This window comes from Neoarthrinium moseri (genome assembly GCF_022829205.1).
Source record: "Neoarthrinium moseri strain CBS 164.80 chromosome Unknown scaffold69_Wmoseri_CBS_16480, whole genome shotgun sequence".
Lineage (NCBI taxonomy): Eukaryota > Fungi > Ascomycota > Sordariomycetes > Amphisphaeriales > Apiosporaceae > Neoarthrinium > Neoarthrinium moseri.
The window spans coordinates 37,659-49,713 of NW_026055183.1; the positions used below are offsets into that span (position 1 = coordinate 37,659).

General features: G+C 53.8%; 3 protein-coding genes across 3 annotated transcripts; 2 read left to right on the plus strand and 1 right to left on the minus strand.

Moving 5' to 3' along the window:
• Positions 1-762: 762 nt before the first annotated feature.
• Positions 763-1,559, plus strand: JN550_011507 (uncharacterized protein; the record flags this gene model as incomplete). Its single annotated transcript, XM_049309879.1, has 2 exons — positions 763-1,050; positions 1,149-1,559. The coding sequence occupies 2 exons, from the start codon at positions 763-765 to the stop codon at positions 1,557-1,559; spliced, it is 699 nt and encodes a 232-aa protein (XP_049166483.1).
• Positions 1,560-2,583: 1,024 nt separating this feature from the next.
• Positions 2,584-3,247, plus strand: JN550_011508 (uncharacterized protein; the record flags this gene model as incomplete). The annotated part of the gene is made up of 2 exons (XM_049309880.1): positions 2,584-2,960; positions 3,037-3,247. The coding sequence occupies 2 exons, from the start codon at positions 2,584-2,586 to the stop codon at positions 3,245-3,247; spliced, it is 588 nt and encodes a 195-aa protein (XP_049166484.1).
• Positions 3,248-4,424: 1,177 nt separating this feature from the next.
• JN550_011509 (uncharacterized protein) lies at positions 4,425-6,398 on the minus strand (the record flags this gene model as incomplete). Its single annotated transcript, XM_049309881.1, has 1 exon — positions 4,425-6,398. One exon carries the CDS (start codon positions 6,396-6,398, stop codon positions 4,425-4,427), a length of 1,974 nt encoding a protein of 657 aa, XP_049166485.1.
• Positions 6,399-12,055: the final 5,657 nt, after the last annotated feature.

Here is a 12,055-nt window from a genome sequence, read left to right on the forward strand (position 1 = left end):
CATGCGCTCTGAATGACTATGGTTCGGACACCTCTAAAGGCGCAGAAAAAGCACAGCTGCCTCTAAATCTGGAAGCCGGGGGCATTAAGACACTGAAGTGGTTCCCGTGCGAGGCTGCCGACCCTTCCCCGGTCAGAAACCCTCGTCAGCGGTTCTTGAGACCCCGGCCTTGTCGCCTCTCAGTATTTGGACTTTGTCCGAATAAGGTTTTCCGCTATCAATTAAGTATAATGTTTACCATCGCCGTCCCGTCCCGTTCCGTGCTGTTTCGATCGGCAGGAACCCGATCGTGCGACCCCACTTGTCTCCTGGGATCCGGCTCCTATTCACGGCCTAGCAGCGGTATCCCTGTCTCCACTCTCCAGAACCAATATACCGGAGACGGAGCTACCAGTTCTTGTGCGCCGGCATTTGAACCGCGGGAAAGGGTGTATTGCAGCGGCCATGAGCCGGTGGCCCCGGCGCCCCGAGTCTCACCAACGGTGTTCTCTGCCTTCCCCCCGGCTTCCCTTGCCTCAGATCAGGGTTCGGGAGATGAAAGGACTCACCGGGGCCCAATCGCGTTCGGTGGTGGATACGGTGGGCCGAATTAATCAATTAAGATGAGGGCGAAACACAAGATGACGTCTCTGCTGAGGGTGAAGAGTTCGAGAAGACCTGTAGAGATCTTGAAGCATTGGTTTTTTTGCAAAGAAAAGTTCACCTGCCCTTCATCGTTGCCAAGTGATACCTGTCGAACCGGCACAGAGTCAGAGACTCAACATGCTGTCCCGTACCGCCATCACGTTCGCTTCCGCGGCTCTGCCGCTGGTCTTCGGCAGCCCCGTGGCCAACATTGCGCCGGGCGTTTCGCCCCGTGACGGCGTGTCCGGCACCTCGACGTTCTATGGCGGCAATCTGAACGGCGGTGCCTGCTCTTTTACTACCATGTCGTCCCTGCCGTCGGGCATCTACGGCACTGCGTTCTCGGGTTCCAGCTGGGACAATGCAGCGAACTGCGGTGCCTGCCTCGAGGTAACGGGTCCCAGCGGGAACTCCATTACTGTCATGGTACGTTTTCACCCCCATGATACCTCCTTATCACTCGTGCCCTGTGCCATTCCCAACGATAAGACGAATTGTTTTCGACTAACAGCGCCCCGAAATAGGTCGTAGATAAGTGTCCCGAGTGTGACGCTGGCCACCTAGATCTCTTCCAGGATGCCTTCGCAGTGCTGGGCGCGACGTCGGCCGGCGAGCTGGCCACATCCTACACACCCGTGGCGTGCCCCATCACCAGCCCGCTGGTCCTGCACAACAAGAGCGGCACCTCGGCCTACTGGTTCAGCATGCAGGTGGTCAACCACAGCTCCCCGGTGGCCTCGCTCGAGGTATCGACAGACGGCGGCGCCACGTGGCAGGCGACGACGCGTTCCGATTACAACTTCTTCGAGAACCAGAGCGGCTTCGGCAAGGACACGGTCGATGTCCGGGTGACCAGCACTGGCGGGAAGTCGGTCGTGGTTAATGGGGTCAGTGTGGCGTCGGATTCCTCTGTCACGGCGGCGGGGAATTTCTAGGGCATATATTGCTTCGTATTTTTGTAGTTCTTTGTCTTCCTCCTTTCACAAGAGGCTCAGGCATATCCTTTGGCAATACACCAAAGTATACCGTCGCATGCCCTTTCTACAGGCTTATGATTCAACCTATCAGGAACCAGGGTTCTACACGGTGAAAGTCTTCAATTGATCAATACAATAGTGTGGATGTCTTGAGAAGTAGATGAATATGTGGAAGTTGGACGCTTGTGATTAATCAATCGTCTAGCAATCCAATGTATTGTTCTTACGACAAATGCATTTTAGATAGGTGTCAAAACACCAGTTCGATACGAGACTGTCGGCTCGACGAAGTTATAATGAAGAGATCTTCTGTGTGTATATAATACCATGAAAACGCGGGCATTTGCCGTCCTTTGGTATACAGACATTATTATCGAAGAGGGGGGGAGAAGAAGTGACTTAAATTTCTTAGAGATAGAAGGTTGTGGTGCATCCCCTGCGTCAGATCGTGGTTTTCTTGCAATGTGATTGGTAGGGACCTTGACTCTAGCGAGATCCTCCACGGGCAGAACTTGACCGTCGCTGGCGAGGTTCATTTGTTAGCGCATTCAGAAGGTATCGCCATCGGACAAAAGCCTAAGGCAGAAACTGGTCGAATTTCCCCATCGAAGTGCTACCCGATGATATTCTGCTTGAGTTTCTTTGCAGGAAACCTCCACGTTTGACCAGCCTATTCGCAAGCTCATCTGCTGTACTACCCCAACCGGGCGTCGTCAGGTAGGCTCTATCAGCTTTTCCATGCCTTCTATTGTTGGGTAACTGGCCCACCAACACATTTAAAACATAGAGGAGGCACCACAATTTGAATCTTTCAACTTGTTTCCCACACTTAAATTGTCTGTCTCGTTAGGATCGAAAGGTTCCCCCCTCGATGTAAAGTCGCATGCTATCGTCGAACACATGGTATTGACGCAACGTCTGATACGTCAATTCTGCACTCTGGCTGACCATTCCTAGACATTCCACTGAATTTGACCCTAAGATGATCGGTCTTGAGATCGCTGGGGCTGCTGGATCATTCCTCCACATGAGCCGGGAAGCAGCCCGAATCATATCTGGAATACGTGCCGCCAGCGATGAGATCGCTTGTCGAAAACGTCATTTGAAGCATCTTTATAAGCAGATCAAGATTCTTGCCAGAGAAGTCCGGCAATGCTATGTCGACGCCGCCTGGGAAACTATAAAGAGCGAGATGCACCATTGTAAAACAATGGTTAAGGAGTTCCTCTACAAATATCGCAGTGGATCACTGTCTTCTTCGATTCGATACGGGATATCACGTGATAGGGGTATCTCGGTTATCAGGGAGGTTGAAGGAAGTATGAACTGGCTACTGGTTGAAGCTCAACTGGCCGCAATGTGAGCAGCACCCATGATCTTTTGACCTTTCGGAGCTTTTCTTTCTCACTAGACTCTCAAACTCACTCGAATACAGGAAACAAGAGACTCGTAGGAAGCAAAAGAACAAGTCGCTCAAGTATACTGGTATAGGTGCCTTCGGTGGTGCTGTGGGTGGTGCCATGGCTGGTGCCCTGCTCTGCCGTCTGAATGAAGGCGCCAATAAGAAATTTGGTCTCGTAACCGGTATTGGTGGTCTGATAGGAGCATTATGTGGTGGAGTTCTCGGATATCTGAGAGCAAACTGAGGTTGGCCAGTTTCACTTCACGAGTGCAGTGACTCCCTGTTCAATTTTTCATCGGATTCTGCTTTGCCTGAACTGGCTTCAAGAATTGGTGTTCTGTCCCTGCCATTTGTATGATTCACTTTTATGGAGAGCAATAGGTCTGGGGAAGCATTTACTCGTGACTGGTTCCAACTCATCCCGAGGTGGTCAAAGACTCTTTACATGAAGTTTCCAGATGCGCTTTCAATGCCCATAAGCTCTCCCTGAATTACATTCAATTGCTTGATGTGGTTGTCAAAATCACGCATCTTAGTACTGTGAACAGGGCTAAGGGTAATCCTACAACGGAAGTGGTTTCCAGAATTAACTATGTCTGGGGAAACGGACAGGCAACACCGGCATTTACCAACTTGAGGTATAAGTCTTTTCTCACAAAGACCTAGCGGCTGTATCCACTTCATCATATAGCACAGCCAGACTGCTAGAAGCGGAACTAGGTAGCACCAAGCATAAATAAGTTGCCAATTCTCGCAGTGCCCTATCAATGCCTCCGGCAGTGGAGTGACCAACCTGGTGGCACCGTAGAGATATATTGACCGATCCGACCATCGAGTGAATGTCGAACCCACGCAGGCTGGTTTTTGGAGAACCAGAAGTGCTGCATTGCCTTCTAGATTTCGTGCATTGAAGTTTAGATGTGTAGTAGCCTCTTATGCGCCCAATGTATAACCAACAAACGACTAACCTTACCAAGACGCCTTTAGCCCAAACTTCGGATCATCATATACCTAATGACCCAAGTAGGAAGGAAGTCCGGAGGCGTTGTGTTCGGGATCTCCTTGACTCTTTACGAGGCGTCACATCTACAAGATAAATCTGTGATGGTGGATATCACAAAGGCCAACAACGATCTTGACAGTGCGGCGCAGTGAGCCGGGTAGGACTGAAGCACGAATCCAGTGACTTTGAGGAGGAACAGAAGTTGTGCATAGTTTCATCACCTCGCCAAGTTAGATTGTCCTCACTTTGTGGACAGCCACACGAAGACCGTTGTGCGAGTGATATAGTCAAACCAAGGATACCATAACCCGCGTGATTCACCATGTACGGCACGATGGCCGGAATCACCCCCAAAACACAGCTATATACAGGACCTGACCTCCCTTCGCTCAACGTCTAATAAACGAAGCATGACTTATCAAGCCGCTTGCTCTGCTTTGATCTCTTTCTCTTTCCCCTTGGATCCGTTGTCTATTGATGGTGTCCCCATGCGGCTGGGCATCCAGAAGTCAAATCTATCCGGGAATAGGATTATATTGGCTTCTCGCGCCAGGTCGGCCTCCGTCGCCGATATCTTGCCCTCTGCTCTGCCGTTGCTGATGCCCTGACTCAACGCTCCATTCCCATTCTCCTTCTCCTCGGTCGGGGTCGGTGCCTTGGACTCCTCCACCAATGCCTTGTCGATCACCCACGGCGCGAGTCCCATGGCCTGTAGGCCCTCCTGGCCGCCCACCGCCTCAATATCCTTCTCGTCGAGACGGCCGGTGTGGGGCGCCTCGCTGCCTAGACCACTTCCGGTGGAGTCGAAGTCCGGTCCCGGGTGGCCGCGCAGGAACGCTTTCCGCTGCCGAGCCAGAAACAGGGCGTTGGTCTGCGTCAGCGGCGCTGCGGGTGTGTAAACAAGCATCGACAGGCTCGGAGGCGGCTTATCAAAGACGTAGGCCTGATCCGGATGCCACACAATATAGTCACCAGGTCTCAGAGTGGGAGGAGCGATCAGGCTCGAGTTCAACTGCAGATGCGGATGCCAGGTGTCCGTCACGCGCTGCGCGTGCCCAGGAACTGCCCCATGAATGATGGTCGTCTGCTCCTTCTCGAGGGCCCAGTTGGAGGGGTCCAGGTAAGCCTGCCACTCCTCAGCAGATGCGTCGCGCTTCTCTGGCGCCGGCGTCTTGGGCGAGAACAAGGGGCGAAGGAGAAAGTATGCGGTGGAGAGTTTCGGCGACGGCAGCAGCCGCACCATGCCGGGCTCGACCGTCGTTAGCGCAAGAATGCCCTGGAACATGCGGAACATGCTGCACGCTCCGGCGCCGTTGTATAAGTCGGTCGTGGCGTGGATCCGGCCTGTCGGGTCCCAGGGGTTGTATTTCTCCCACTCCCCTTTCCAGATCGCATCATAGCACCCACTGCGGCCGTAGCCGTCTACTTCCCACCGCTCTAAACTACCATTGTCGACCTGTGCAATCAGCGTAGACGAGGTCGCGGGCGGCAGCGCGTCCTCCAGGTTCGTGCCGTTCCCGACATTGAGATCACTCGTGGTGTTGGTATCTATCCGGATGCGATCGGCGTAGCAGATGGGGAATCTGGTTGCCAGCCTGTCGTCGTCCGTGGTGTCCCAGATGGACATGGCAAAGCGCTGCGCCTGGAGCACCTTGGGATGCGCTCTTGCGCGCACCTGGCACGGCGACCAGAAGAAGTCGAAACACGTCGGGTCCTGCGCTGGCGGCGGCTTGAACTCGTGTTTGGTCTCGAGGTACTTCTTGGTCTCGCTCACCCAGGTTTCGGCGTCGGATTCTGCGACAACACTGCGCACCACGCCAATCCCATAGCGCTTGACTCTTTCGCTGAAATCGGAGACGCTAATCGAGTTGCCAATGTCATTAAAGTCAATTGAGGGTATCAGATCGGTCCCTCCGCGCTCGATGTGCTTGATCTCCTCGCGCAGTGCGGCTAACAAGCGCCCCCAGGAGGCTTCCAGCGCGGGCTCGTGGCCGGCCGCCAGCCTGCGCTTCAGGTGGCCAAATCGCGAGGGCAGGGGAACGGGCTTTTCGCCGTAAAACGACAGGACCGGGGGCTCCATGGTCTTCGTGAAACTGCGCTGCCGCTGCTTTGGCGTTCGGCCTTGCTTTTCGTCTCTGTTGAGGCCGGGGCTCCGCACTCTCTTGGGCCTGCTGGACGTAAAGGGGACGGGGATCCTGTCGACGGTGGCGGTGGCGGTGGTTGTGGTGGTCGTGGTGGTTGTTGTTGTTGTTGATGTCGAGGAGGGCCCGGACGAGGCAGAGGGCGGCTTCGACATGCTGGCCAGCGGTACCGTCGCCAATGCTGGTGCTGTCGCCGGCGCTGGTGCGGGGAGCACAGCACTGCGCTGTGCCACCACTTCGGCCGTGGACATCTCAGCCTTTTTCCCTGGGAGCCCAGGCCTAGCAGTGTCGTCTGATCAGTCTCCAGGGCTGCTGCCAGCGTGATACTGGCTCGGCCATTCAGATTCCGTTCCTCCCTGTGTCTGCCACGCAGCGCCCGCGGGGTCGTGCAGGTCTAAATACGGCAAGCAGGCAGGCAGGCCCTTGAGCCCTTTGGGCCCTTGGGCCAGTGGAGAGGGACCCCGGATGCGGATGCGAATGTGTGCTTTGCTTCTGGGGAGGAGGGAGGGGGGCCCCTGGTCGTCCCACTGGGGGAACGTGGAGGAGGCCGTTGCGGCAGCCCGGCCCGAACTGGCATTTAACGCGGTGGACCTGTTAACGTTAGATTGAGCCGGCCCATGGGGCCAACGGGCCCCAGGAGGGCCCCCTCCAGCAGACGGCGACGTCTTGGCCCTGTCACTGCCCAGGTGCCTGTCAACGCCCCAGGTTCGTTCCCCAGGGAGCCACCAAGAGCCACCAAGAATCCCCCAAGACCGGCCGGCCTTCGCTTGACGGGCTGGCTGCGGGCGGCGTTTCACATGAATGGGCCGCTCTTGTCAGCTGGCGTTTTAGGCGTGCAGAACAGCCTGATAGATTGCGCGACCCCCGACCGACCAGGCGAAGACCGCCTCGCCTAGGTATGTAACGTCCAGGGCCCCCGTACGCGATGCGATATAACTTACACGCCATCATCGCTGGCGTCTGGTCTGGGGTGGGACGCACTTCGCCTGCCGGGCGCTATAAACCTCCACTATTGGTCGGGAATTCAGTCCCTCAAATTCTCCGTCCGCTCTCAACGCTCAGCCGGCCTCTCACTCGCCAAGAGGCTCCCAGATTCTCCATATGGGGGAAGTCAGCTGGGCGCCGAAGCACCGAGTTGGGCCATGGAAAGAGGAGACTGTGCTCGACTCCGACCCCTGTAGGACGGAGGCGTACCAGCCATAGGCGACTATAGTAGTGGATCAACGCCACGTGCTTGCTGAGACGGGCCAGTCCAACTAATACACTAGGAAGACTCATACCTAGGTAGTTGGAAATATGTCCATCATGAATTCCCCGGGCCGTTCAAGATAGCCCGCCGGCCCAGGTTGGCAATGGAAGACAAATCAGAGTCAGTCGATCAAGGAGAACCAAGCTTCGGCATTGCAGCCGGAGAGAACGTAGGGCCGAGTCAACGATGCTCTCTGCAGGTCTGCCTGGGTAGTCTCACTTAGGTGAGACCTACGCGAGACCCTTCTGTATGGGCACCCCCGGCGAGTATGCACTTTGCAGAGCCCACCCAGGCCACCTGCCCGGTAGTCCGCCCGAGGTTTACACAGGCCTAACCTGCCGGGTGTTTTCCTTCGGGGGCCCGCCCAAGAGCTGCGGGACGTACATGGACACACAGCCCGCAGGACCACGACGACAATTCCCGCCCCATCAGCTGTCGGGACCCTCGAGACCAATGAGATGCCATCGCCGCGCCAGTCCATTGATTAATGCGCGCTTCTGCATCGGGCGCATTGGATCGTCCGCACATGCGAGTAAACTTTACATGCGCCCAGGATCGTCGCTCTAGACTCATTTGGGCCCGGAGCTCCTTGCCTCAGTTCCGGGTAATATGGGGCGCGACTCACTCGTCCAGTGGAGCGTCCACTGGCGACAGCCAGACAGCCAGACAGCCCACTGGACAGCACCCCCCCCCCCCGGTTCCAAGGTTGCCGGCCGATGCGGCATCGTTCCACTGCAACTTGCGGCATGTCTCCCTCCAGCGGGTGTGGTGCTGCCCCTAACCGCTTTCAGCCGTCCCAGATCTCAACTGGTGCCCATTTCGAGATTGGATGCTGGCCATTGGCGACAACGACAGGACCTCGGGTCAGAAATACCAGCCGTCAATCCTCATATGGCTTCCTCCCGGTCACCGTGGGATTCACCGTGATCGATTGCGTTAGCCCTGGACCCAGTATGGGGCTTGGTGCTATTGCTTAACCAGCCCTTCCGGTGCTATTGTGTTGCATCTGGAGCCCCGTCGCGTCTCACGGTTTTGGTGTCGCGGAGGGCTTGCATAGATTAGATGCCACCCGCTTCACTGCTGGTAATCCATAGAGCACGGTTGAATCGATGCGGCCTTGATGGACACCGCCTAGGTATGTGGCACCGGGAAGGAGCAAAGGCGTTGCCCCAGTCCATGGTCCCGTTCAAGCCAGCCTGTCTGTTGGACGATAGTTGGCTCGACTGCTGAGCCTGCAGGATATCCTGACTTCCATATGGCCGTGCCGTAGCTTTTTACCTATCAAGCAACCGAGAACGCGTACGTTACGCTCGCATAGTGCCCATTTCCGCCGAGCCACGCCCGTGAGGCTCTTATCAACCTCTCGGGATAGGGCATCGTGTGTCGCACTGCATTGGACCATGAAACAGATGCACGTTGGACCCTACAAGATGGAGTGTTCGCGAGAGTCGACTGCGGAGTGAGACCAGCACCAAAATCCATTGGTGGAATATATCGCTGCAGGGCACGAATGTTACAGTCGTGTTTCCGCTGGTAGATTCTGCCTGGTTCTCTGCAAGCATCCTTCACTGTCACATTGTTGACAGTAGTTTAATATCGCTGTACTTGTCCATGCTTATAGATGCGCGATCTGCACTGGCTATAATGAGCTGGCAAGGGCCGAACTAGACTTTGTGGCTTTTCTCTTCCCTATTCGGTCTCGGATCCTGGAGGAGCAGACTGTCGAGCGGATGGAACGTGGCTTGACAAAGGCGACTCAGCGATTACTCAGAGCCTCCGGTGGTACGGCGGCGTATTCCTCCTATACATGCTCGGGCTACGGGACCAAGGCCTGCATGCACTAGCTTGGAGCGATCTAGATGGCAATGAGCTGTGGCTACATCGACCTGACTCGATGCAACGACATACAGGCCTGGAAATAGGTCCCGTGGAAAGACTTGGTCACACGACCAACCAGCTACGCGATCAATATCGCGGGACTCCTTGAATATGACGCGAGCTCTTCGGAGATTCTGCCTTGAGGATGTGACCCCTTCAGAGTGAGGAGAACGCTGAGTGGATTTCGCGCCATTGCACCTATGGAGCTACAGTGAGTGCACAATCAGAGGATAGAGCTAGTTTCCTAGGTGGAGAGCGCTACAATCGGTCTTCATTGACATGGCATTCCCCTCTACACATGACCGTATTGCTAGATACCATATGTAACAGGTGAAGTCTTCGTTTTCATTAACGTACTCAGCCATCTCATGTCGCTTATGCCGGCTCTATGTTTCCTGGATAGCAGGCGATGAGGATACTACGCGGCCATCTGTCCCGATATTCCGCGTTCACGACTACGGAAAAGGAACGGCGAAGGAAATGTTTGCGATAGGCCTGGCGAATGGCAGGGGAATCGAAGTGCAAATAGTTTCCGATTTGATTGTTCCTATAGACTAGGACGATTAAGACCCCCTAGTAATTGAACCTAGTAAGGTAAGTCATGAAAACTACACATTTACTCATGCGTAGTCACCGCACTGGTATAGCTTTCTCGCTTTTGATTGATCTTTGTGTGGCTGGCCAGTATGCCTGCCATGACGTGGGCTCATAGCAATATAGTCAACATTTCAATTTGAACTCGAAACGACCATGTGATTACGAACTTTCTTCACTTCTCACATACTTCAGAGAATTGAAGCTTCCCTCATTAGTACCAGACACCGTATTCTTCTTCCCTGAATTCGCACATGTTACGCAGCTCAGCCTCGCTTCCAAAGAGTAATGAGATGAAGATCCGGTGTGAGGCCGTAGAATCCGGCTCAGAATGTACGGGAGAGTCGGGTTGGCCCCAGCTAAACCGGATTATCTGTCCTGGTTGGAGCTCAGCTTCTGGATACTGTGCTAGTCTCTCTGCAAGCTCAGAATTTGGCTCATTTGTATTCCAATACCGCCCTGATTCCGATCGGGATTGCAGTATAGCATTTACAGCTGGATCTGTCATCATTACCCGGGTTGATGGGCCGAGTATTGAGAAGGCGTACTTGGAGTGCGGCATCTTCGGCGTGGGGCAAGCACAATCAAACATGCGCCCATCCGTGTGCCAGCGAGGAACCACCCAGCTATCCGTCGGCAATGTCAATCTAATGCATAACCAACAAGAGTGCGTGGTTGCATCACACGATCTGCCTCCTGCTGCCGCCTCCGCCTCGCAGTCTTGTTGGGCGAACTCCAGAAATTTCTGTATAACCCCGGCTAAGAGTGTGTCATCTGCATCTGACCTCGAGCTGACAAATGAAGCTGCTTGAGAAGCTAACGTGCGAGCCGCAAACGCGCCATAGTATCCGCCAGGCCCATCTTCCGTGATCCGTGTGACAAGGTGAGGTGGTAAGGGTTGATGGGGATAGACAACGAGTGGTGCCGGGCGGGTTGAAACGGGCAGCCTGGCCACATTGCCGACGAGTATCGAGTCTTGTTCCTTCTGCATGCTTTATCATGTATCAAAGACATATGGACTCTGAAATTGCTGATAACTTCAGGTGCGTTAAAAAAATTCTTTTGGGAGGATGCAGTTAAGAACTCGCCAGGCTGCAATACGACTAGGCAGACACAGCGAAGTCATGTGATTCCGTTGAGATACGACAGCCAATTAAAACACATTCATGCTAGCCAGAACTCGCAGTAGCCCGTGCTAAAGTCAATCAGGCCCTTATTTGGCAGTATAGTCAGGTGCCACATTTCAACGTGGTGACTTATCAGTGACGGGCCAGCATCCAGTATGCCATATTCCAAAAACACCACCATCAGGCCTTGACATCTATCATAGTCTCAGACTATCCTTAAGCTACCACTATGGATCCGCCTTCTCCATCAACTTTTGTCTATGCACAGGGCACGGCCTGGGTCGTTACAAAGGTGAAGCGACGAGTGCTGCAAGCAACATGCTTGTCTGCATTCACCTAGTCCTAATCCCCTGAATTAGTGGCTTGATCAAAATATCTCAACATTCGATTCCAGGCTCATATTTCCTGTGAAAACCTGTCGCAAAAAGGGCTGGAAGGGAGCTGGATCAATAGGTCAGCCAGAATAGCTGAATAATTTTCTGTAGTGCTTGATGGTATTTCGAATTTTTCGGCTTCATAATGTCCTCCAGATGAGTCAAAATTCTACAATGCAGGCTATCATACCATTCGTGAAGTCTCCAAATTTGGAGAGCATACTTCCAAGTTCTACCACTATCTAGGATTTAATTCAGACCTTTTTAAGCTTCCTTTGGATAGCTTGTCTGATTTCTATACAGCTTCACCCTGAATAGTTAATGAACTGCCCTGATTTACGAACAGCCCGTGCGTGAAACGAAGTCTGGCGGCTCTAACGAAGGTTCATCACTAAATCCAGCATGATGCATTGTATCGGCGGCAGATGAAGATAATAGTGCTAATATTGCCTCTGTGAGTTGAGACAGACACTAGGAAGCCACAGACCTTCGCCTACGGCCCGACGGAATAAACTGAATCACTTGATTTTCAAGCTTATAGTCACTGCTCTCTGTATAACGTAATGTATGCTCCCTGTTCTCGATAATGCATGGGTAAGAACAGAGCTGCAGTTCACGAGAGATGGATAGCCTATATGTTAAAGACAGAATCCAAAATAGTTGTTCTGTGTAGATCCTCTTTCAAC